This window comes from Podarcis filfolensis (genome assembly GCF_964270895.1).
Source record: "Podarcis filfolensis genome assembly, chromosome: 16".
Classification (NCBI taxonomy): domain Eukaryota; kingdom Metazoa; phylum Chordata; class Lepidosauria; order Squamata; family Lacertidae; genus Podarcis; species Podarcis filfolensis.
In genome coordinates this window covers 5,159,729-5,185,756 of record NC_139620.1, presented here as the reverse complement: position 1 = coordinate 5,185,756, position 26,028 = coordinate 5,159,729, and the positions used below count along the sequence as shown (strand labels likewise).

Sequence of the window (26,028 nt, the reverse complement as noted above, 5' to 3'; positions counted from 1 at the left end):
GAACAGCTTCCTTTAATCTGTCCTGAATCTTCCAGCATGCCTTGGATGTCCAGCAAGGGAAAAAATTCTCTGCTTGCTCTCTCCGAGCCACATATCGTTTTGGACGCCTCTTGTCGTCCAAACGTTCCTCTCCTCTTTCTCTAAAGTCCCCCAAACGGCGCCGTTTCCTCGAGGGGAGTCACTCCCTCCCCTCTCTCCCTTTCGTTGGTTTTCTGAACCTTTTCCCAGCTCTGCAATATCCTTTTTCGGAGGGCCTGAGGTGACCACATCTCTATACAGTGGTACCTCGGGTTACATACGCTTCAGGTTACATACGCTTCAGATTACAGACTCCGCTAACCCAGAAATAGTGCTTCAGGTTACGAACTTTGCTTCAGGATAAGAACAGAAATTGGGCTCTGGCGGCGCAGCGGCAGCAGGAGGCTCCATTAGCTAAAGTGGTGCTTCAGGTTAAGAACAGTTTCAGGTTAAGAACGGACCTCCGGAACGAATTAAGTACTTAACCCGAGGTACCACTGTATAGCACACCGTCGTCCTCCATTCCCCCATCTCCCAATATCAACCCGTTCCTCAGGACCTGGTGTTTTACACAACACAGAGTAGCATTTAAACAAGGCGTTGTGCTTTAACATTTGGGATCGCACAGAAGAGGGTTGAGAAAGAAAGCAAAATCGGAATACCTGGGATGCATTTCAGAGCGTGGCAGGATTCGTTCCTCTTGTCACTCATGTCGGGGGACTTTGGACCCCTCGTCTGCAAAGAGAGAAGAGAGGGGGGTGAGCAGAGGTGGCGCAGCGATTGGCCGGCCTGGACCTTTGATCCGTCAGGAAAATACAGTGTCATTCCGATGTTCTTAAGCTGCAGGGCAAGGAAAGAGCCTAGCTATGGATTTTGCAAAGTGCACGGTTATTTCCTTCCTCTCCCCTCTGGGTCTCTGGGATCTTTTTTTTAGCAGGAGTCCCCGGCTGTTTATGAGACTTTCTGTCCCTCTGATTTTGCCAAGGGGATGTGGCTCTGTGGTAGGGCACCTGCTTGGCATGTAGAAGGTCCCAGGTCCTGCTGGCATCTCCAGGTATTTTTTATTTTTATTATTATTATTATTATTACAGTCATACCTCGGGTTACAGACACTTCAGGTTGCGTTTTTTCAGGTTATGGACCACTGAAACCCAGAAGTACCGGAACGGGTTACTTCCGGGTTCCAGCGGTCGCACATGCGCAGAAGCACTAAATCGTGCTTTGCGCATGCACAGAAGCGCCGAATCACAACCTGCACGTGCACAGACGCACAGCTGCGGGTTGCAAGCGCTGCGGGTTGCGAACGTGCATCCTGCACAGATCACATTCGCAACCCAAGCGTCCACTGTATTATTATTATTATTAATAATATTATTATTAATATTAATTGAATTTATATACCTCCCTATACCCGGGGGTCTCAGGGCAGTTCACAGAACAAAATCAAGATATAAAACCACAAAATACACAAGAAAAATAAAAACTACAACCCAATAGCCCCACCACCACAAAAAAACCACTACATTTTAAAAGGGTGTAATCAGATCAACCAAAGGCCTGGTTAAAAAGGAACATTTTTGCCTGTTGCCTAAAGGTGTGTAATGAAGGCGCCAGGCGAACTTCTCTGGGGAGAGCATTCCACAGGCAGGGAGCCACTGCAGAGAAGGCCCCGTTCTCGAGTTGCCACCCTCTGGACCTCTCAAGCAGGAGGCACACAAAGAAGGGCCTCAGAAGATGATCTCAGGGTCCGGGTAGGTTCATTTGGAAAGAGGCGGTCCTTCAGGTATTGCGGTCCTGAGCCGTTAGGGCTGGGAATGCCCCCCGCCTGGCACTATCGGCTGTTCCCCATTTGTGGGAGTCCATCCCTGGGAGGTACATCTGTGCCCTTCAAGACTGGCCTTCAGAAGGGATGCTCAGTGGTGTGGAGGGGTCTCCGCTTTGCATAGGGAGGTCACCGGTTTAATTCTTACGCACTCCAGTGAATTATAAGCTCCCAGGTAGCAGGTGGAAGGAGATCATCTGCCTGTCCACTGTCATTGTACACCGCAGGCGAGAGCTTTGTGCAGAGCAAAACACTCATTCCTCCTTTCCGACAGGAAGCTGCCTTATACTTAGAATGCTCCCAGGTGAGAGACAGGAAGGTGCATCCTTCTCTGTGGGGTAAAGGTATGGCTACATCCGTGAGAGGGGACTCTATTCTTCTAGCTCTTTTCTTCGTTCAGCCCGGACACTGAGGTCCAGCTCCAAGGGGCTTCTGGCGGTTCCCTCACTGCGAGAAGTGAGGTTACAGGTAACCAGACAGAGGGCCTTCTCGGTGGTGGCACCCGCCCTGTGGAACGCCCTCCCATCAGATGTCAAGGAAATAAGCATCTATCTTATTTTTAAAAGACATCTGAAGGCAGCCCTGTTTAGGGAAGTTTTTAATGTTTAATGCTGTATTGTTTTTAATATTCTGTTGGGAGCCGCTCAGAGTGGCTGGGGAAACCCAGCCAGATGGGCAGGGTATAAGAAATTATTATTATTATTATTATTATTATTATTATTATTATTATTATTACAGTGGTACCTCGGGTTACATACGCTTCAGGTTACATACGCTTCAGGTTACAGACTCTGCTAACCTAGAAATAGTACCTCGGGTTAAGAACTTTGCTTCAGGATGAGAACAGAAATTGTGCAGCGGCAGCAGGAGGCCCCATTAGCTAAAGTGGTGCTTCAGGTTAAGAACAGTTTCAGGTTAAGAACGGACCTCCAGAACGAATTAAGTACGTAACCAGAGGTACCACTGTACACTGTTCTCCAGAGTTTCCCAGACAGGCAACATTCGCAGGGCTACCTGAAAAAGCCTTCTGAGATCATGCAGGTGTTCTGTCCCGCTGAGCTCCAGGCTCCCTTCGGCTGGGATCAGCAAACCAAGCGACTTGGCTTCCCTCCTTGCATTCTTTTCTTCCTCAATTCGAAAAACATTGTTTGATGACTATGCAAAGAATGCAGAAGGGCAGAGGGAGCCAGATCATAGAGGCCAGGAAGAAACTCAGACCTAACTTAGAAATGCATTCCATCTGAAGGAAGGATTGTATAGGCATAAATCACTTTTTATTTTTATTTTAAAAAATCAAGGCGGTGCCCCCTTTCGTCAAGGCTCAGAGCCACTGTCTCCAACCTGTTTTCACTTTTTTCCCTGGCTGCTACTCTGGAGTAAGCGATTTTTGAAGCTTGCAGCTAGCTAGGTCGTTGCTGGAGCAATGGAATGAGGCGTTCAAGCCAAGCCCGGGTTTCCTAGCTACCAACTGGAGAGCCAGGACAGAGGCACAGAGGGAGAGGAGGTTTGTTTTTGTTTAAAGAAAGAAGAAACTTTGAAAAGAGGGGGGGAGTTTGTGAATCATTAATGGGAAAGTTGCCCTCAGCGGCCAAGGACACTATGTACAGCGAAAAAAAACCACCCACTTCTAAAATTATCGCTGGTTTTTGTTTTAAAAAAAGGGAAAGCAGGGAGAAAGAAGGCTGTGTTTGGAAACATGTTTGGAAACAGACGTAGAAGTCTGGGCTCCAGAGCGGGGGAATCCCCTCAGCAAAGTTGTGCTATATAAAATCCTATATAAACACAAGTCAGTGCAGCGTGCGTGCGTGTCTTTAAATGCAAGCGATGCTTTTTTAAGGCTGTCAAAAGAAAAGGTGCCACGAGCAATTGGGTGTGTGTGGTTTATTTTTTTTAGGGGGGGAAATATTTCCCGGTTTTGAGGAGGTGAAGTCAGTGTGTTGAAAGGCCGGTTTTGCATATGCATTCATCAATGGTTAATTTGCAGGGGGTGGGGCAGGGATTTCATTTCCTGCGCAAGTATAAGGACATCAGAAAAGCCCTGCCGGATCAGGCCAGGGGCCCATCTAGTCCAGCAGTGGCTAAATGCCCCTAAGAACAAAGGAATCTAGATAGACTGCCCCTGGAGCTGGCAGTTCCACAAAAACATCAGAAGAGCCCGGCTACTGGCTCTGGTCCATCTAGTCCAGTATCCTGCTCTCATAGTGAACAACCAGCCTGTGGGAAACCCCAAGCCGGACCAGGTCCTGAGCGCAAGAGCCTTCTTCTCCCTCCCTGGAGTTTCCAGCAACTAGTATTCGCAAGCATTACAGCCTCCAAAAAGTGGCTCATTTGGAAGGTGCTTGGATGAGACAGCCTCTGCCAAATCCAGATGTTTGGGGCTACAGCTTCCATCAGCCCCAACCAGCGCCGGGTGCCGGGAATTGTAGTTCTCTGAGGGGTAAAGCAGAGTTCCTGGAATTCATATTGTGTGTTTTGAATGTGCTTTAAAGGTAGGGCATGCGCACAGTGCGCAGAAGGGCTGTGCCCTGAAGCAAAAGCACATCTGCAAAGTTTAATTCAGAAAACTAGATAGATATGAGAGAGGTGCCCTAGATATCCAGTTGACATAAGTCCATTATTCACGGCCAGCATTTTCCAACCTCTTGGAACATTTAGAAGAATCTTTTAGAATAATTGTCTGTGGAAAATGGGCAGCATCCAACATCATTTCCTATGGTTCCAGCGCGGGGTGGCGTGACCCAGCCTCAAACCCCACCGCTCAACACACACGCCCCCATCCCCATTCACCCCGCCAGGGGAACCCCCTTCCTCCAGCCCCTTTCAGCGTCGCAACGCCAGAGAAACCGACTTACCCCTGGATCCTGGTGTTGCTTAATTTTAAAAGACGTCTTGGACATGGACAGCATTGCGACGTCGCTTTGTGACCCATAAAAAAAAAAAATCGGTGTGTGCGTGGAGTATTGATCTTTCAAGGGAGGGAGGGGGCGTGCAAGAGCCGGCGAAGGGGTGTTGGTATGTGGATGTGCCTTCAGAGTCAAAGCACCAAGAGGGAGAGGAAACCCCCTCTCCAATTCCCAGGGAACCCGGTGCGCAAAACGATGCAGTTTCAGGGCGCAAGGTCCTCTCCGCCCAGGTTGTCTCCAGAAGCCCCGCCCCTCTCCAAAATAAAAAAGGCGTCTTGTGTTCGTTAGTTTGGCTGCAGGGTGGCCGGGTAGGGCCCTCCTTTTGGTGATGGGGGGCGGGCGGCTTGGCAAACTGCCTCTCCAGGCTCTGCGATGTGGGGAGGGGAAAAGCGCAGAGGCGATCGGGCTGGTGGAGGGCGCGCGCGTAGTGGGGGCTCCTCTTTCGCCCCCCGCTGCTGCAATGCGCTTGGCTGGGCTTCGTCCCCCTCCCGGGTCTGTCTGTCTTCCTTCCTTCCTTCTCCTTCCTTCCTTCTCTCTCCCACTGCTGCTGCTCTGCGGGTCCCCCTTGCTCGCAGATGCGGATGGAGATGCGCGAACGGTCCTTGGCGAATCCGACACCCTCCTCTTTCTTCCCCGGCGAGCTTGGGCGGGTGAAACTGACACGGCGCCAGCTCCTCCTCGGCGCGGGGAAAGCAGGGCAGGCTCCTCACCAGCAGCGGGCCCACGTGGCTGCTTTAAAGGAGAAGCGCTCCCCTTGGCAAGGCTGGCCCGGCAGCAGCGGTGGCCCAGGGAAACCCCCCCCCCGCATCCTTCCCGGGAAAGGGCGCATGGGGGAGCTGGTCAGCGGCACAGACGACAAGGGGCGGCCCCTGCAAGCCAGGGAGGAGGTAGTCAAGCCAGTGGGAGGCAGGGATGCTCAGCTCAGATTCCTGCCTTGCCAAGGGGGTTGGGCTAGATGACTCTTGAGTATCTTCCCAACTCTGCAGTGCTATGAGTCAATGAATTTAGTCCAGCGACCAGACAACCAGTTGCCTGTGGGGAACCAGCAAGCAGGATCCAAGCCCAAGAGCACACGTCCCTCCGGTGGTATCCTGCAACTGGGATTTGGAAGCACTTTTCCCTCCCAGCTGTGGAGGTAGAGCACAGCCACCGTGTCTAGTAGCTGTCAATAGCTTTCTTGTCCCCCCATGAATTTGTCCGATCCTCTTTTGAAGCCATCCAAGTTGGTGGCCATTGCTGCCTCCTGAAGGAGCGAGTGTCGTAGTTCCATGAGCCTTGATGTCTGGTGCCTACTAGTTGATGCACACACTCTGGCCTGCTTTGGGGACTGTGGCTGAGTGGTGGTGGGGGGCAGCCTTCTGGAGGTGGGGAGCTGGCCAAGGAACTGAAATTCTGGGGCTTTGCAGGAAAGGGGCATGTTGGTGGGGGCCATGTGAAGAAAGGCCCCCTTTTGGGGCTGGCAGTTCCCTCTCTGCGAGAAGCAAAGCTACAGGGAACCAGGCAGAGATCCTTCTCGGTAGTGGCACCCGCCCTGTGGAACGCCCTCCCACCAGATGTCAAAGAGATAAACAACTACAGTGGTACCTGGGGTTACATACGCTTCAGGTTACATACGCTTCAGGTTACAGACTCCACTAACCCAGAAATAGTGCTTCAGGTTAAGAACTTTGCTTCAGGATGAGAACAGAAATCGTGCTCCGGCGGCTCGGCGGCAGCAGGAGGCCCCATTAGCTAAAGTGGTGCTTCAGGTTAAGAACAGTTTCAGGTTAAGAACGGACCTCTGGAACATATTAAGTACTTAACCTGAGGTACCACTGTACCTGACATTTAGAAGACATCTGAAGGCAGCCCTGTTCAGGGAAGTTTTTAATGTGTCACATTTTGATGTATTTTTAATCCCAGTGGCGTAGCGTGGGGGGTGCAGGGGGGGCCGGCCGCACCGGGCGCAACATCTGGGGGTTAGGGTTAGGGGGCGCATATCCACGGGTTAGGAGGCGCAAATTACTTGCCTTGCCCCGGGTGCTGACAACCCACGCTACGCCACTGTTTAATCCTTGTTGGAAGCCGCCCAGAGTGGCTGGGGAAACCCAGCCAGATGGGCGGGGAACAAATAATAAATTACTGTTGTTGTTTGCCTTGCCATTTCTCTAAGCTGGTCTGTCACCTCTCAGATGCAGAACAGTGTTTCAGGTGCCTGCCCAGGAGACCTGACCGATTTGGCCGGCTGACTTGGGATCTCATTACCCCACTGCCAGGCCCCCTATCCATCTGAGCCGCAAGAGTAAGTGGAAGAGCAGCAACTTCCGGAGAGTAAGGCCCACTGGCAGCACTGCAGGGCTGTTGTGTTGCAGCTGCACAAGGAAGAGGGAGGGAGGAAGACATGCTTCTCTTGGGCGCCCTTCCTTCGCCGCAGGCCGGGTCTCATGCTGTTTATTTGGGTGGCGCTGAGGACGACCTAAGGCCAGCCCCCGCCTACCTGTTCGCTCAAGGTTGCAAAGGAGGCCCCATGACAAGTGAGATTCTTTCCTCCTCACACACAGAAGTGAAAGGCTCTCGCTCTGAAGCCGCCACTCCCTGGCTGGAGGGTTTCATGATATCAAGGAAAGCGGCAGGGATTAAGCGGGGGAAGAGAGAGAGAGAGAGAGGAATGCATGATGAAATGTGGCCCGGCAGCTTGCTTCTTAAACCTTCAGCCACTTTTACGGGATTGGCGGAGTCCCAGGATGGAGTCAAATATCAGAACATGCAGCAAAGTGGTTCTTTCCATTGACTGGAGAGAGAGAGAGAAGGCTTCTAACTAATCCAGAACGCAGCAGCCAGACTGGTGACTGGGAGCGGCCGCCGAGACCACATAACACCGGTCTTGAAAGACCTACATTGGCTCCCAGTACGTTTCCGAGCACAATTCAAAGTGTTGGTGCTGACCTTTAAAGCCCTAAACGGCCTCGGCCCAGTATACCTGAAGGAGCGTCTCCACACCCATTGTTCTACTCGGACACTGAGGTCCAGCACTGAGAGCCTTCTGGCAGTTCCCTCACTGAGAGAAGCCAAGTTACAGGGAACCAGGCAGAGGGCCTTCTCGGTAGTGGCACCCGCCCTGTGGAACGCCCTCCCACCAGATGTCAAAGAGAACAACAACTACCAGACTTTTAGAAGACATCTGAAGGCGGCCCTGTTTAGGGAAGCTTTTAATGTTTGATGTATTACAGTATTTTGATATTTTTTTTGGAAGCCGCCCAGAGTGGCTGGGCAAGCCCAGCCAGATGGGCAGGGTATAAATAAATAATAATAATAATAATAATAATAATAATAATAATAATAATTAATAATAATAATAATTGCTTCATTTGCTCAGTCAGGCAGCACCCAATCCATCAGGATGCATCAGTGGGAGAGATGGGAAGCAGGGTTCATTCCATACAGCTCTGCCTGAAATCATTGAATTCTAGAGTTGGAAGAAAGTTCTGCAATGCAGGAATACGCAGCTGTTCCCTATGGGGATCAAACTTGCAACCTTGCTGTTATCAGCAACATACACTAACCTACTGAGCTAGCCAGTCTCCCAATGCCAGCTGGTCTTCGTGAGAACTGCTTTTTTCCTCCTCTGCCCTCCACGTGCTCTTTCCTCTTGTGTGTCATTGTCTTTTTAGATTATAGGGTTGCAGGCGGAGACTGTCTTGCTCGCATGGATTGTTTATACGGCAATTTGGGGCACCTTTTGGCTGAGGAGCCTGGTACAAATTCTCTAAATAAACAAAGCAAAAAGCTACATGTCCCTGATATCGCCTATCCACCCATCATCTCATATAAATAAAGGCAGAAATCAGGAGTGTGGATGGAAACACAGCCAACTTTTGAAACTCGGACGTTTCTTCATTTTGCAATGCAAAAACGCAAACACCAGGCTGTATGAGTGTGTCTGCGCAAAAGGAAAATAGCATATGATAATGCAATTTACCTGGGCGAAAATGGATTTGCAAAAAATGTGTGCTTTAGGAGAAACTCGCCCTAAAATGTGGGTGAAATATCATGAGGACTTTTTGCAGGGGCAGGGATTGCAAACAGATTGCAACTCAGAGAATTGGAAGCGACCCTGAGGATAATCTATTCCAACCGCATATGCAGCTGTCCTGTATCAGGATTGAACCTGCAACGCTGGCATTATCAACATCATGCTGTAACTAGCTGAGCTATCCAGGAGAACTTGCGGAACTTGCAGAAATCTGGAGAACTTCAGGTTGTTTTTAAAAAGAAAAGAAACAGAGAGAATCGAAAATGGACAGATTTGCCCATCGTGTTTGCTCAATGCCCCTATGAACCTAGATAGACTGCCTCTGGAGCTGGAGGTTCCACAGGAGCAGAAGAAGAACCTGCTACATCAGGCTGGGGGGGGGCCTCATCCTGTCCTCACAGTGGCCCAATGGGAAACACTTGAGCAGGATCCAAGCACACAATCCCTCTCTTTTACACCTTTGCCCGAGAGAAAGAGAATGAAATGTCCTTCTGAACGTCTTCTTTCCAGATTGCCTGACAGACCCTCATAAAAAGAAGAAAGCACCGTCTGGGTGAATCACCAGCTTCCCTTGCGGAAATTTGCTTTTTCTCCCCACCCTCTTAAAAGACAAATTTAGCTCCAAACTAGGGGAGAAAAAGACTGTGCTCTGTGTTTGTATTATTTATGGCTTTTCCCGTCTCAGGGCCTCGGGGCACCTTCTGTCATGCAGAAGACATTATCAGAGGGCACATGAGGTGCGCCGTGAAAGTGGGTGAGAGAAAGCACTCCCTGCGTGGTTTTTTTTTTAATGGCTGGGGCAGGAATGAGGCGTTTCGGGAAGGAAAATAGCTGGCTGCGGGTTCGAGTGCAACGAGGAGGAACAAAAGGAGGGGGAACCTTTCTACCAGAGCGTTAGCAACTTAGGAACACAGCGGCATGAAAATGACACCTTTAACTGAGCCAGAGCAGTGGCCCACCGAGCTCAGTACTGGCTACACTGACTGGCAGCAGCTCTCTCAGCAAGGCCACTGAGCTGCAGGCCTTCAAAAGGAAGTGAGATCCTAGTCCTCATGGTTCTGAATAAAAGGCATAGCTGTCAACTTACAGATTTGAAAATAAGGGATCAGCAGCCAAAATAAGGGATTTTCAGGGCACAGGTATGTTCAACTTCTGAGCCCCTCCGAGCCAAAGGCAGAAAGCCCAGCCAGCAGCCAAACGAAGCCTCAAGCGGTGGTTCCCACAGTGCAGCAACCCGGCAAAGGGGATGCAGCAAGGAAAACCACCGTCACCTCCACTGGGAAGCGCTGAGCAAAGGCGAGTCACCAGGCAACGCGACCAATTTGATCGGCACAAGGCATGCAAGCTCCGCCCCCCAGTCGTTCTTAGACTCCTTACTGGGTGAGCAACGCAGCCAAGCAACACAGTTGGAGCCTCCCTCCTCCCTGGCCGGCAGGGAGGGAGGGAGAGGAGCTGCTTCCTTTGAAACCCGGGAAATTTAAGGGACATCATCAATAAGGGACAGCAGCGGGACACGGCGCTGGGATAAGGGACTTTCCCGCCAAATAAGGGACAGTTGACAGCTATGATAAAAGGGATGGTTTAAACATGGACCTGCATTGTACCGAGTCATAACACCTTTTTTCTTCTTCTTTGGCGATCCCTCATAGCCGAGTAAGATTGTCTTCCATAAACACAGTTTTAAGAGTGAGTCTGTAAGTGACTGTGGAGGCCAATTCTGGATCCACACGTCCTTCCACAGTGGGGACGTAGGTTTCCGGGCGGGAGTTGATCACGGTGAGGGTTTGCCAAGCGTGCCTTCCTCTTAGCATGTTTCTCCCTTGCGTCCTGAGTTCGAGTGTCTTCAAAACCCATGACACCTTTGGTAAAGGCTGTTCTCCAATTGGAGCGCTCGCAGGCCAGTGTTTCTCACTTGTCGGTGTTTATTCTGCATTTTTTAAAGATTCGCCAGACCACCCCAGTACTCGCCCAGCCCTAAAACTGGCATGGCAAATGGATAGTAAGGAGAGCCCATAGGATCAGAGCGAAGGCCCATCGCCGCCCAAGTCCTGTTTTCCACCACGGCCAATCAGGTGGCTCTAGGAAGTCTTCAGGTACGGTGTCGACTCCAGTTGCCCACTCTAGAGGACAGCAACGCCAGCAGCAAGTCCTGCTTTGCCCCCTAGCCTGGCTGTGAGATTTCCAGGCTCAGAGGCTGGTTCAGTGGGAGAAACTGGATCTCAGCGTTCCTCAGCAACCAGAACAACTGGTTGATTCAGTCCTACAGCCGAGAGGCAGAGAAGAGAAATGCAGAGCTTGGCTCCTATAAAGCATCGAGATGTCATCTGTTCAAAGAGGCAGGAAACATGGGGACAGAGAGTGCTGGGTGGGGGTCACCCCAGCCCTCAGAAAAGCCGCTTGCCCGGAGCCACAGGCTGGAAAACCTTGGAGGTTTAAAGAGATTTTTTCAGCTGGGAAGGAATTTCTCGCCCTCAAAGGGAGAACAGCCCTTGTGTACATTTGGATGGGAGACAAATATATTTGGGGCAGGAGGGAGGAAGCTAAACATGTAGCTCCAATCGATGGCGAAACGTGGGTTGCCCCAAAATTAGCCACACTGGGAGCTGGAATTAAAGAGGCATCACTCATCCAGATCCATTGATGGGTGACAGACGTTTATAGAATGATGCAGAGTGGATAGAGAAAAGCTTTGGCCCTTCTCTTCTAACGTGAAGAACTCCTTGACATTGATTTTGGTGTTTTGTGTACAGTGGTACCTCGGGTTACGTACTTAATTCGTTCCGGAGGTCCGTTCTTAACCTGAAACTGTTCTTAACCTGAAGCACCACTTTAGCTAATGGGGCCTCCCGCTGCTGCTGCGCCGCCGCAGCAAAATTTCTGTTCTCATCCTGAAGCAAAGTTCTTAACCCGAGGTACTATTTCTGGGTTAGCGGAGTCTGTAACCTGAAGCGCCTGTAACCTGAAGCGTATGTAACCCGAGGTACCACTGTATTGTTATTTTTCGATATTTTGTGTGTTGTTGTTGTTGTGTGGAAAATACTAATAACATTTATATTTTAAAAAAAAAACTCCTTGACGCCCTACGAAGCTGAACGTTGAAAAGATTCAGGACGGGTTAAAGAAAGGACTTCTTTACACAGAAGTAAAGGCGGCTTTGAAAGAGGGTTGGAAGCATTCGTGGAGGAGGGCGATCAATGGGTACCAGCCAGGATGCTTCCTCTCTGCCCTCCCCAGTCAGAGGCACAAATGCTTCTGAATCGCAGTTGCTGCAAACTGCAGGACGGGAAGAGTTGATCTTGTGCTCAGATCCTGCCTGTGGGATTCCCACAATAGGCATCTGTTTGGCCGCTGTGAGGACAGGATGCTGGACTAGATGGGCCACTGGCCTGATCCAGAAGGCTCATTTGATCTTCTACTGAAAAAGGTAAAGGGACGCCTGACCATTAGGTCCAGTCGTGACCAATTCTGGGCTTGCGGCGCTCATCTCGCTTTACTGGCCGAGGGAGCTGGCATACAGCTTCCGGGTCATGTGGCCAGCATGACTAAGCCGCTTCTAGCGAACCGGAGCAGCGCACGGAAACACCGTTTACCTTCCCGCTGGAGTGGTACCTATTTATCTACTTGCACTTTGATGTGCTTTTGAACTGCTAGGTTGGCAGGAGCAGGGACCAAGCAATGGGAGCTCACCCCGTTGTGGGGATTCGAACCGCTGACCTTCTGATCGGCAAGTCCTAGGCTCTGTGGTTTAACCCATGTCCCAATAGTCTTCTACTACTCCAAGTTAAATGCAGCCAGGCGAAACCCACAGGGGCAAAGTGGAGCCTCCCCACTCATAAGCAGTCTACCATCAAAGGCAGCGGACAGGCAGCAGGGGAGTGCCAGTGCCTTCTGTCCATGTTGGGGCCTCACCCCACCCCACAAACGGGATCTAGCTGACCACTGCTGGAAACAGGTGGTGGGGGAGAAGCCCATGTCTCACCTAGAAGCCAGGGCAGTTCTGATATGTTCTGATACATTTCCTAACTCTGGTTTCCTCCAAAAATTATCCAGGGCTGTTGCATGTATATTTTATGGGTTGTTGTTGCTGTTTGTTTAAAAAAAAGTTAGGCAGTAGATAAACTTTGATAAATAATTTTTTTTAAAATGTATTCTAATGAAACCTGGGATTCATTTGACGAGGGGTTGTTGAAAATTGTCCTTAAATAAAACAGCACAACAAACATAGCAAGTACCTCAGAAGGTCGTGGACTCTACTTCCTTGGAGGTTTTTAAACACAGGTTGGATGGCCATCTGCCAGGGATTCTTCAGCTGTGATTCCTCAATTACAGGGGCTGGACTAGATGACCGCTGGGATCCCTCCAAACCCTACAATTCTATGATTATCTACCCTGTATTTTGTAAAGTTGTTTATCCACTATGCATTTGAGTACCGCTTTAAGATGTCAACACCTAATTTTGCACGATTGAGCCTTAAATCAAGGAACAGGTTTTCAGCTATTTAATTTGGGGGGGGGGGATAAAATTGGATGTCATTTCAAATCAAGATGGCGGACTGAGCCTTTCAGAGCTGCACTGATTTCAAAACTGCAGATTTGTTTGGGTTTCTTAGAATTTCCGATTGACAGAGTACGAGACAAGCCTGCTAGGAACCACCAAAGTCTTCCATCACCTTTTCTCTCCATCACAGGAATTAAAAGGACAAGCACACAGCCTAGATCTTGACTGAAAGGGCAACCTGTCAAGAGAAATCACAGAGACTTTATGGGATTAAGGCCACATAATTGGCTTGAAGCGGCCAAATAGTGTCAGCTTCACGTCTTCTGCGACAGAGAGGAGAAAGCCGATTGGGCAAACATCGTTGTTTGTGATGGGAAGTTAAAAGAGGAAGCCAGTGATGTGTGTGTGTGTGTGTGTGAAATTGTTGTTGTTTAGTCGTGTCTGACTCTTTGTGACCCCATGGACCAGAGCACGCCAGGCACTCCTGTCTCTGCTGGGGAAGGGCGCTACACTTGCACACGGGGGTAATAGAAGAAAAGTCAACCCTTTAAAATGTTCCCATCCTCCTTCGGTTCCATCACAGAATTGTAGGTTGGAAGGGACCCCAGGGTCATCTAGCCCAACCCGCTACAACGAAGGAATCACAGCTCGAACCCCCGGAGAGACACTGCCAGTTAGTGAGAACGGTATTGAGCTGGATGAGGCCAGGGCGAGTAGGAAGACACCCCAATATTTGTGTGTGTGTCTAATTTGGAGAACACCAGGAACGGGACGGACGACAAAAAGCCAAGGGTGTTTTCTTACCCTTGGTGTGGGGTGAGGCCTCCCTGAAGAGGGGCACCATCTCACGTTAGAGGCCTCTGCAATATGAACACAACAAAATGTTCCTTCCCGTGTAACCAGAGCCCAGGGAAAAGCAAGCAACAGAAGACCTGGGCCTCCTGCAGACGCGTTTCAAGTCCCAGGCAGGTAACCAAAGATTGCATTTGTCTCTTGGTGTGGAAAAGCAGGGGACGAGATACAGGGAAAAGCCAGTGTGCTTGTTCAAATCAGAGGTGGGGAACTGGTGGCCCTCCAGACCTCTCCTCACTGGTCCCCCTTTGGACCCAGAGCAGTTTTCGCCTGGCTGGGAAAGTGTTGTGGAAGTCAGAAGATCCCTTTCCAGACACAGAGAGAGGGGGGTGTGTGTGTAGGAATCAGCTGAAAGTACAAGGGTAAAGTTTTATTAATTGCTCTATTTTTGTACGTTTGTACGTTGTCTAGAAGGAAATGTGGTCCCTGACCGTGAGATCTTGTGAGGGCAGTATATAAATCAAATAATAATGGGTTAATAAAATAGTAATAAAAAGGTTCCCCTCGTCTGCTGCAAACGACTCAAATGGCTTGAGATTCCTGCCCCCTCTAAATGTTTGGACCAATTGTGTTATCATAATCTATGCAGATCCAGCTCTGAAGCAGCGATCTTTTGCCAAACCCTACAGCAGCATTTCTCAACCTTGGGCCCCCAGCTGTTATTGGGCTACAACTCCCATCATCCATAGCTAGCAGGACCAGTGGTCAGGGATGATGGGAGTTGTAGTCCCAAAACATCTGGGGACCCAAGGCCAAGAAAGACTGCCCTAGAGGATTTGAGCTGAGGGTTTGAAAAACACCCGTCTAATTCTTGCAGTGATGGGATTCCAAGATTCCTCTTGCTTTTAAGATGATTCAGATGTTCCGGCATTCGTCTCTGACCTTTAAAACACGTCCCAGGACTGGGTTTGGGCTTCCACCACGTCCATCCAGATCCAGAAAGGCGTTTCCCAGCCCTCAAAAGCAGAAAGTGGAAAATAAGCAGCCGCAGATGAGCAGATTGGATCGCTTTAATCTCGGACCATTTTAAAGCCCGCTCCATTTCTTCCTAAGTTTGGAGGGCCCTGAACCAACTAAAGGGAGTTGCAGCGAAGCCCTGCTGCAAACAAGCACCGCAGCTGGGTGGGTAAGACACCTGCTTGGCATGTAGAAGGTCTCGGGTTCAATCCCCAGCCCCCCCAGGTCAGGATTGGGAAGATGAATTTCTGAAACCCTGAGAGCAGCTACTACTCAGTGTAGACGACCCTGAGAAACGGGACCCCTGTGCTAACTTACTTTAAGGTCCTGATCCGATGACTGGACACCTGCTGTTTCTATGAAGGAAGGCCCTACCATTGGGCAGAATGAGCAGCTGTAAGTTTAGCAGGGGACACAGTACCAAGGATGCCTCTGAGCTGCCTACTGCCCTCTGGTGGAGGGGAAGACCCATCGCAGTGTTCAGTCACCAGCCTGGCCAAGCAGCTTTCATACACTGAATTGGGGGTGTGTGCGCCCTCTTGATCTTTGGCCTCTGGTGGGAAAATATAGGTCAAAAGGTAAAGGTAAAGGACCCCTGGACGGTTAAGTCCAGTCAAAGGCGACTATGGGGTTGTGGCACTCATCTCGCTTTCAGGCCGAGGGAGCCAGCGTTTGTCCATGGACAGCTTTCTGGGTCATGTGGCCAGCGTGACTAAACCGCTACTGGCGCACGGAACACCGTGACGGAAACCAGAGCGCACGGAAACGCCATTTACCTTCCCGCAGCAGTGGTACCTATTTATCTACTTGCACTGGTGTGCTTTCGAACTGCTAGGTAGGCAGGAGCTGGGACAGAGTGCGGATTCGAACTGCCAACCTTCTGATCGGCAAGCCCAGGAGGCTCAGTGGTTTAGACCACAGCGCCACCCGTATCCCTTGTTTGACTATAACCCCAATTTGAAAAAGCAAAACCCACAAGATGGTGGGCCAGCATGACTAAGCCGCTTCTGGCGAACCAGAGCAGCGCACGGAAACGCCGTTTAGCTTCCCGCCGGAGTGGTACCTATTTATCTACTTGCACTTTGACGTGCTTTCAAACTGCTAGGTTGGCAGGAGCTGGGACCAAGCAACGGGAGCTCACCCCGTCACGGGGATTCAAACGGCCGACCTTCTGATTGGCAAGTCCTAGGCTCTGTGGTTTAACCCACAGCACCACCCGCGTCCCTTTGGGAAAATATATTAGGGGACTGTCACAGGGCAGGCTCATTAAGAGGCTCCCCGCCATCTGCAAACCCGAAGGGCTGATTTGTGCGTTGAGTGGTTGAATGCAATGCAGGGGGGTTAGACTAGATGACTCTAATGGGCCCTTCCAACTCTACGATTCTTTCTGTGCCCCGGAGGCTCCTCTGCTGCACACCAGCGTCCCTCCCTATGAGTCACCGGGCTGATTCACAACATATTAAAAACAAGCGAACCAGAAATTATAGACTGTTTTAAGTGAGACCAGACAGCAGCGACCCCTAGCGTTCAGTTAAGGCACTACAGGAGCAAAGTAAATAAAAAGTTGCCCACACCGATATATGTTTAAATAAAGTTGCAGTTTCTTTAAAAATAGTTTTTTTTTTATTGTCAACAACAACGGGAGAATTAATTCAGGTCACTTCTCGGACAACTAGCAGGAAAAATAAAACCCATAAAAGAGAAACCTTTCTATGGAGACTCTACAAGCTGGTTAAAGTTATACCCTGGACTTTTTTTTTAATTAATCCCTTGGAACAACAACAAAAAAAACAAACAAACCCCACAGTCATTCTATCTCCCCCTCCCCTCCAGGAAAAAAAAGCAAATTGAAAAGAAACTGAGACAGAACCTTAAGAGTTAATGAGCTCGCATAGAATAAATGAAACTAAAAACCGTTGTCCAATGAGGCTCTTTTTTTTGCTGTGCAAAATGTATTGTTGTGCATATTTCTATATATATATATATTTATATATTTTTTCAAACGTTTATGCCTCTAGAGCAATGACAGTACTTGGGTTCATTCCAACCGCTTTAACCTATTTCGGGAGGGGGGGCGGAAAGGAAGGGACAGTCCAGCGGATGTCCTAGCATAAGAAATGTCAAAAGCCACAGCTTGGGGTTCACCCCATTTCCTTCCTTTGCACAAGAAAGCGTGCAAAACTGTGTTTTTGTTTTAATTTCCAACCCCAATCCTCCCACCCCGAAAAAACCCAGTGGGAAACGTGTGGCCGAGGTGTGGCAGAACCACTCCTGACCACCAGAGGGGGCTGGACCACAATCAAACATACCATTCTTCTCGCGCCCCTTACAAACATAAACTAACACAAAACCCTAACCTCACCTTTCTACAAAAAAATGTATGTTTCTGAAATGAAAAGGTGCTTGGAAATTCAGACTGCCTAACTCTCCCTCTTGCAACCTAGCCTTTTCTAAAAAGTAAAAAGGGGGGGTGGAGTGTACCATAAAACATTTTCATTGAAGTTTTCAGCTGCCTAGGGAATGGGTTTTTTTGGGGGGGGGACAAAAAACAGAAGGGGTTTGCATCAGTTCAATAAATAAGACGTCTTTTTAAAAATATTCCCTTTTAAGGAATGAAGAATGAGGTTGGGGTGGGAAGAGATGTTCACCATAAAGGAAACAAGGTGGAATATTAGAAAAAAAAATTGATTTATTTTTTAAAAAACTAAAGCCAGTCAGACACAGCTACACTGATTCAGAGTCCCCCCCCCCCCGAGTATATGAAAGTTAATTAATTAGAATTCATCGTGACGTCATTAAGGCGGGAAAGGCTTTGGAATTTGGGCGTTAGTTTGCACTCTGGTGTTCACAGAAGAAAAATACTTTTTTTTTTTTTAGAAAAGCAAACTCAAAAATGCTTCAAGTTCATTTCTCCCCTTGATTTTTTTTTAAGTACTACAACCTAATTGCAGAAATAATATTACTAATGAAATAAGACCAGACACAGGAGACCAGTGACTAACCATTGAGGCGAGATCTCAAGAAATTATAATTTGTGAGTTAGAGGGGGGGAAGGGCTGTAAGCCACTTGTTAGCCCTACACAGAGTAGACCCCTAGAAATTCGTCCGTGTCAACTAGTTTAGGTCCATTAATTTCAAGAGGGTCTAAGCAAGGACTTGGGTGGGTGCCAACCATGCTGTCCTAACGCAAAGAGAAAATGAATGGACATTATCCTAACTTTGGCCTTAAGATACTCTAGCAGATGGGAAACATGGGTTACTATTAAAATGAAAAAATGACTTTTTTGGGAGGGGTTTTTTTCCAAATGACTGCAAAACCTTCCACGAGCCAATCTTCCAACCTCGCCATTCCCCTTTTCCAGACTACATACATACATGTATCCACCTTTAATGGCCTGATTCATTCAGAGGGGTTTTCGTTTTAAATACAGGTCAAACTTTGCAAAAAACAACAACCACAACCCCCAGTGAATGCTCCCGCTGGCCAACCCCAAAGCACTCAAAAGCGGGCAGAAAGATGACAATAGATGCAACCGTTTCATCCAAAAGCCCCAGGAAAATATGCTTGGGCAGGCATAGGCAAACTCAGCCCTCCCGATGTTTTGGGACTACAACTCCCATCATCCATAGCTATCAGGGCCAGTGGTCAGGGATGATGGGACTTGTAGTCCCAAAACATCTGGAGGGCCAAGTTTGCCTATGGTTGTACTTGGGAGATGTTTTAGGGGGTGGAAAAGAACATGTATACACACACACAGACACACACAGCCCACATGTGTCACGAGCAAAGAAAATTTGGCTACTTCCCAGCTAGGCAGCGATGCCTTTCATTTTAACTATGTGCGTTATGGAGCTGTGAACACAACTCAAGGCGGCCTTCCTTTCAAGGGTTTCTTGTCATTTAGCAAAGGATGCTTCAGGCATCGAAAATTACCTGGGGTGCTCTCTCTCTCCAGGTGTTTCCACCGAAGAGGCCCTGGCTTGCCACCCACGCCCTAGGCAGGCTAACTCCCCCCCCCCCAGGAACAAGCACCCAAATTGTTTACCTCCTGAAATAAAGGGAGGAGGAATGTCCGCGGCCCTCGACTCCCGTCAGCTGGCACAACCGAGGGCCAGAGGGTTATGCTGGCTGGAGGGATGAAGGCTCTCCATCCTTCTCCTGACCCTGGAGTGATATCTTTTGGCCTCGCAGGTGCCTCTGAACTACGACTCCCACGGGAGTCGTAGTTCAGCCACGTCCGGAAAGCCAAAGGCTCCTCATTTTTGCACAGGCCTTTGCCTCTTCCATCGGAGTGGAGAACTGCACACAGGGAGTCCTGCGCCCCAATAATTCATCTGCTATTGCCCCCCTCTCCAGTCTTCTGCTAGCTCCACGCAGCCACCCCTGACCGGGGAAAAATACCCCATCCGCTCTGAAATCCATGAAGATTTGAAATTGCCAGTGGACACCACCGTAGCGAAGGGGACGGGTAGGGTAGAGCCTCTGTCCCACATGGGGTGGGAAGAGGACCCTCCCTGCAAAATCCCACTCCCTTTTCATACGAGGCAGCTGAGCCCTCGACAGGCTGAGCCCGGCGGTCTGTATGGACACAATCTTTTTGCCCCATCCTCTAAACAAAGCCATGAAGACAACCACCCCTTTCCCGTTAAGGCAGTGCAAAGGAGCTAAGAAAACTACCCGAGTTTTGTTTCGTCTTTTGCCCAGTCGTTCCGATTTTTTTAAGTACACTTGCATTATCCCTCTTGGTCCTTCCCTGGCAGCTTTGGAGTGGAAAAAGAATTGCATAGTTTCGGAGACTCGTCAGCGAGTCAGATGTACCTCCCCACCGGACCCCGGATCCTGCCCGCTTTACGGCCCCCCGTTCTTCGCTTTTCGCGGGCTCCCGCTCAAACCCGTGTCAGGCGGAGGTTCCCAAGGCCGTTCCCTACCCTGGGGAAAGAAACATTCGCATTGCAGCAGCGACGGTAGGTATAGCGGGGGGAAGGAATTTTCTAAAAACGCCATAGATTTCCAGGGGCTGGGGGGGGCAGGATTTGTGGGGAAATGGGGGGTCATTTCCCTCCCCCGCCCCCCAAAACGAGAAAAATATAGTGTATAGTTAGTTTTCTGTTTTTTACATCCCTCCCGCCCGCTACCCGCCCCTCCCCTCTAACACAAATGTAGAGCCCTGTTAAAAATATATATCTATAATTCTTTAGTATTTTTACTCGTCATTCCCACAGTCAAAGTATCGGCTCGGCAAAAGAGAGCCAGATTATTTCTACTCAGCAGAACAGAGGTAGTCTAGGAGAAAAACAAAACGAAAGAAAACAAAACAGCTCGTGCGGGAAGGGAGTGATTCTCTGCAGGTAAGAGAATTTGTACACACACGTGTAACCGGCGTTGCAGAGGGGCCGTGGAAATCGAACCACAGTGATGCCCAGATAACTCTCTTTTGTCTCTCCCGGTTTTCAAGTTGTTTGCAGAGGTTTATTGCTCTTAACAAAGTCCCCACCAATTCAAGTTCTGGTTTCTATTCCCACCCCACTCCCCCACCCCCAAAGTAGGTATGACCATCTAAAGAACAGGCTTGGGTTTTGTTTTTTTTGCTTTTTTGCACAGTAAAAAACTCTCTCTCAATCACACACACACACACACACTCAGTATTGCGACTTGATGGTTCCCTCCCTTCGCCCACCCCACCCGCAGCTCCCTACAAGAGAGGGTCCTCTTGTTTGTTTGTTTTAATAAAAAATATATCTTTTTAAAAAGAATATCTCAAGCCCAACTCATCTAAAAAGGCTTCGAAGCTAGCTGCGACAGACCGGAGAGGATTGCGGGAAGGAGAGGGGCAGAATCTGGGCAAGGCGGAGGTTAACAGGAGTGTTGAGACTCAAGAGAAAGGGGGAAAGGTCCTTTTTCCGACTTAAAAAAAAAGCCATGTTTTAAGGGGTGGGGGTGGGAGAAAAACCTAAAAATGTTTTTTAAAAAAATAATCAAAAAAGCTGGTTAATATTACTTAATAAAAAGAGGAAAAAAAGATTGCAAACTTGGGGGGAAATGTAGGGATGGCGGGTTTTATCCCTTTGAAATGAAAAAAGGAAAATCACGTCGGGGGCAGATAGAGAGAAAGCCCCCCCCCCTTTCAAAACCACGTATGTTTTACCCTTGGAATTCAAAGCTTTGGTCTAGAAGATCTGCTCGGTTCGACGGCTTCCGACCTGCAAAACTCAAACCTTCCCGATTCCTCCAACCCTTTGCCAATCCCCTCTGCTCTCCAACAGCGTTTCATTGCCCTCTCTCCACGCTTCCCCCCCCCCCGGAAGCAAGGGGGGTCTTGCCTTCCGCCCCACGCCCCCCACCAGCAGCTTGCCGCCCCCTCTGACACCGGCCAGCCCTTCTCCTCGACGAGGCGGGGAGGGAGGGGCGAGGGGAAGGGAGGACGCGTTATTGCATTGCCCACGGATCGCGTGGGTCCGGGGGGCCAGGAAGTCCGGTGCCCGGCCCTTCAGAACCTGTGTATCAAGGCCTCCCTCTCCCTTTCCTTGCGCTTCAGCTCCTCCTTGTAGCAGCAGGAGCAGTAGTTCCCGGTTTCCGGATGCCCGTAAAAGCTGCAGTTAGGCTGTTTGCATTTCGTCTGCTGGAGGTTGTAGAGCAGCCGGGCTTTGCTGCGCTCGCCGCCTTTGGGAGAGCAGCCGCCCGCCTCCGTGTACTCCCGGAAGCCATTGGCGGGAAGGCCCGGGCAGGGAGAGGGGTCGCAGTCTGCCCCCACATAGCCAGGGGGCGTGTCCGTCTCGGTGGGAGAGAAGCGCCCGCCCAGGTGGGAAGGGCTGGTCTGGTACGGGTGAGGGCGGCCCGGCGGGCAGTGCCTGGGCAAGGTGGCATAGGGCGGCAGGGGGCTGCAGGGTCCGCCGGCAAGCTGCCTCCGGCTCTCTTGGTAGCTGGGCGGGTGGGAGCCCTCCACGCCGCCCGTCATGGAGGGGCGAGGGATGGTGAAGACCCCTGAGTAGCTGGATGGGAAGCCGGCCATCTTAGCCCCCACGGCGGCCAGGTCGGGGCTCTGGAGCCCGTACGGAGGGAGCCCCGGAGGGTACGCCGTGCCCAGCAAGCCCTCCTCGCCTTTGAGGGGGTTGCCGTCCGAGTCCGGCCTCTTGGCCGCCGCCCCGCCGCTGCCCAGCGCCGCGGCCGCCTTCCTCTCCGCCTCCTTCTGCTTCTGCTCCGCCGAAAAGCGCTCCTCGGCATCCGAGAGGTACCGCTGGATCATCTCCTCCTGGAACGGGTGCCGGTGGCTGGTCTTGAGCTGCCCGGCGAAGATGAACTTCCGCTCCCCTTGCATGGCAGCCCGCAGGATGCTCAAACTCAGCCGGACGTCGCTGCTGTACTTGCAGCCGTCCGGCGGCTTCTCGGCAGTCACCTTGCCCGCGGCGCAGGGCTTCTCGGGCGGAGTGGCCGAGTCGCTGGACAACGCCTCGTCCTTGCTGCCCTTCCTCACCTTGACAGAGCCCTTCTTCTTCTTCTTCTCCAGGGTCTCGCCCCCTTGCCCGTTGCTGACGCCCCCCTTGACCGTCCGGCTGTGCATCAGGCCTCCCATGTTCTTCTTCAGCTTGCTGCCCAGCGTCTTGCCAAAGCTGCCGAGCTTGTTGGCCACCGAGTCGGCCCGCTTCTTCTCCTTGTCCTTCTCCCGCTCCTTCTTGGTCTTCTCCTTCTCCTTGTCCTTGCTGCTGCTGCTTTTACTGCCTCCGCTGTTGCTGGCTGAGCTGCTGCAGACCGACTCCTTGTCTGAGTCGCCCGAGTCGGCCGCTGACCGAGCGTCGTCCCCCGCGGAAGCAGTTGGCGACTCGGGCTGCGCAAGAGGCGCCTAGGGAAAGTGGGGCAGGAGAGAGAGAGAGAGAGAGAGAGAGAGAGAGAGAGAGAGAGAGAGGTAAGCAGACTTAGCAAGGGTCTGCTTCGCCCTCTTTTGGGGGGTGGTCTTCTGTTAGCCCTTGGTGACCCGGAAACTACAACTAATCCAGAATGCGGCAGCTAGACTAGCGACTGGGAGCGGCCGCCGGGGCCGTATAACACCGGTCTTGAAAGACCTACATTGGCCCCCAGTACGTTTCCAAGCACAATTCAAACTGTTGGTGCTGACCTTTAAAGCCCTAACCGGCCTCGGTCCTGTATATCTGAAGAAGCGTCTCCACCTCCATCGTTCTACCTGGACACTGAGCTCCAGCTCCAAGGGCCTTCTGGCGGTTCCCTCACTGCGAGAAGCCAAGTTACAGGGAACCAGGCAGAGGGCCTTCTCGGTGGTGGCACCTGCCCTGTGGAACACCCTCCCACCAGATGTCAAAGAGAACAACAACTACCAGACTTTTAGAAGACATCTGAAGGCAGCCCTGTGTAGGGAAGCTTTTAATGTTTGATGTATTACATTATTTTAATATTTTTTTTGGAAGCCGCCCAGAGTGGCTGGAGAAGCCCAGCCAGATGGGCGGGGTATAAATAATAAAATTGTTGCTGTTGTTGTTATTATTATTATTAATAATAATATTATTAGCGTTCCCTCCACGCCAGAGCAGAACAGGAATCGGTTTATAGGACACCTGTCCTCCTTGGAAACTGGAAGGAGGTTTCCCTTACCTGCATTTCGCAAGGCAACGTGATCCACTTTACATTCATGTAGCTGTGCAGTAGGTGCAGCTTGGCTTCCAGCGAGAGCGTCACACTAAACAAAAACAACGGGGGAAAGATGTGAGGCAGAGTCAAAAGTCAGATCTGGAAGACTCCCTGTAGGATCTCTCCAACACTCCCAAGTACCTAACTTTCTCCCACAAGTTGAAACCATGGCGCTCAGAAACCATTAAACAGGAGACCTTCCGGGCCGGAGTTCAATTCCAGATTCCAAGATGGCTGTCTCTCCTTCCTCAAAAAGGCAGCCACTCTCCACGCCTGCCACCTCCCTCCCGTCCACTGATCAATCCTCCTCCTCCTCCCACCCAGCCCAAGCTCACCCCTTAAGAACGTAGGCCCTGCTGGATGAGACCCTGGATGAGACCATGCCTTCCCCAGACTGTGTTGTCTGAGTCCTTCTGACCTCCCGAGCGGCTCCCCTTTGTTGTCCCCAAACCGACCCCTTCCCACTCACCTGGCCAGCCGGACATTGTCGTTGTCGTCCTTTCCCCACTCCCAGTCTTTCCCGGGGTCCACAGCAAAGTGCACTGGGAGCAGCTTGTGCTCGGAGTCGGTGAGCGGGATCACAGCTGTGGCGGAAAAAAGGAACAGCTCTTTCAGAGGCCGGGAAAGGCAAGTGCTGGGAGGCTGGAGGAAAGCAAAGGGGAGAGGCAGCCAGGCAAAGGCTGAGAAGCTCGCCCCTTTCAGAAGCAGACCCAGCACCATCCAGCTCGAGGGAGACTCGGGTTCAAAAGGAGGTTGGCAGGGGCTGGGATGGAGTTACTGACTCGGTTGAGGTTAAGGTTGTGCTTTTGGGACTGTGTGGATCCCCAGATGTTGTTGGACTACAACTCCCATCATTCCTAGCCAGCATGACCAGTAGTCAGGGATGATGGGAGTTGTAGTCCAACAACATCTGGGGACCCACAGGTTGAGAACCGCTGGTTTAGAGGAAAGGAAGGTAGGAGGCAACATGATAGGAGTTGCTAAAAGAACTTGCTGGAGAAGTGATTTCCTATCACTCTCATCAAACTTGAGACTTGACGGCAAATGGCGGCCATCTTCCTGTGGCAGTGAGTTCCACAGCTTAACTCTGTGCTGCATGGGAAAATCCTTTCTTATCTGTCCTGAATCTCCCAACATTCAGCTTCACTGGATGCCCACGACTTCGAGCGTAGTGCGAGAGGGAGGGAAACTTTTTATCCTTCCGCTTTCTCGGCTGGGCATAAGCAGAACTTAGAAGCGCTGCTCCTCTGCACGTACCTTGTTCCTTGGGTGGTTCTTTCTGCTCCATGGATACCAGGGCAGAGAAGTGGGCCTGGTCGTAGGCTAGGACCAGGGGAGAACGGTGGCACTTGTTGGCAGGGACCTCCAAGGGCAGATAAATGCCGCCAAAGGGGATGGGAGCGAATGCTAAGAGAGAGAGAGAAGTGAGAAGGAACTGAGCACCCTGCTGATGATACAGAAATACCCCTCAGTTGTGGGCTGCAAGAGTTAACTTTCAGTCCGCTGCAACGCTGACGGGAACTCAAAGCAACCCTTGGCAGCAGCGTCTGCCCTCTGCCCCTCTGCACGAGTGCCTGCTCTGGGTCTTGCCTCCTTCCAAGAAGTCCTCCACTGGGAATTGGGGGTCCCTCTATGTACGGGACACGACTGGAGCCGTCCCCTCATTCCTGTTCTAGTTTGACCCCCACGCCCGTGGAAGAAGTTGCCCGCCGCCCAGCCTCCCTCTTCGGTGAAGCAAGGAGATGTCTGCCTTCTGGGTTTGCTCCACAGCCACTGCTCCTACCTTCCCCTCCAGAGTCTCGCAGCATGGTGTCCGCCACCACCACGATGGGCCTCTTGAGCACGTGGGCCAGGACGAAGACGTGGAACTCCTCCAGGCTCTCGTACACAGGCTCCTCGGAGCCTTCCACACTGTGGGGTGGCAGGGGAGAAAGGGGAGAGCTGTCAGACGTTTTGTCTCGGGAGTGGTTGGCGGCACGCAAAAAATGCAAACAGCTTCAGCTGGGGGGAATGGGGGGCGAAGACCAGAAAGGGGGCAGCCCGGATTGGAGAGCCTCAGCCACTGGCATGGCCAACAGCCAGGGGAAATGATGCGAGTTGGACCATAGGGACGTCCGAGAGAGACCACAGGCACCCTCAACCTCTACTCTAAACTAGCAGCCTCCGAAGTGCTGTTCTGCTCATTAACTTATTTATGTGATAAAATTTATACAGCGCTTGATTGTAACAGACCTCAAAGCGGTTTACAAAAAAGGAATAAAGCAAAATGATCGCTAAGAACAATTAAAAACAACAATTTAAGTCCTTTGGAAAGTTAAAATTGTTATT

The 26,028-nt window shown here is 50.8% G+C and overlaps 2 protein-coding genes across 4 annotated transcripts in view; both read right to left on the bottom strand.

The window, feature by feature from the left end:
- MTMR11 (myotubularin related protein 11) overlaps positions 1-5,553 on the bottom strand; it is a 42,303-nt gene extending 36,750 nt beyond the window's left edge. The window contains exons 1-2 of the mRNA XM_083591122.1: positions 4,693-5,553; positions 681-753 (exon numbers count right to left, since the gene is read on the bottom strand). Of these exons, the coding sequence (XP_083447248.1) occupies positions 681-753; positions 4,693-4,746 (127 nt within the window). The 5' untranslated portion in view covers positions 4,747-5,553. The remainder of the gene's footprint in view (positions 1-680; positions 754-4,692) is intronic.
- An 11,109-nt stretch (positions 5,554-16,662) lies between these two features.
- Positions 16,663-26,028, bottom strand: part of OTUD7B (OTU deubiquitinase 7B) — a 50,610-nt gene continuing 41,244 nt past the window's right edge. For all 3 annotated transcript variants that reach the window (XM_083591052.1, XM_083591051.1, XM_083591050.1), the window contains exons 8-12: positions 25,484-25,611; positions 24,958-25,107; positions 24,170-24,284; positions 23,665-23,749; positions 16,663-22,900 (exon numbers count right to left, since the gene is read on the bottom strand). In XM_083591052.1, the coding sequence (XP_083447178.1) occupies positions 21,551-22,900; positions 23,665-23,749; positions 24,170-24,284; positions 24,958-25,107; positions 25,484-25,611 (1,828 nt within the window). In that variant the 3' untranslated portion in view covers positions 16,663-21,550. The remainder of the gene's footprint in view (positions 22,901-23,664; positions 23,750-24,169; positions 24,285-24,957; positions 25,108-25,483; positions 25,612-26,028) is intronic.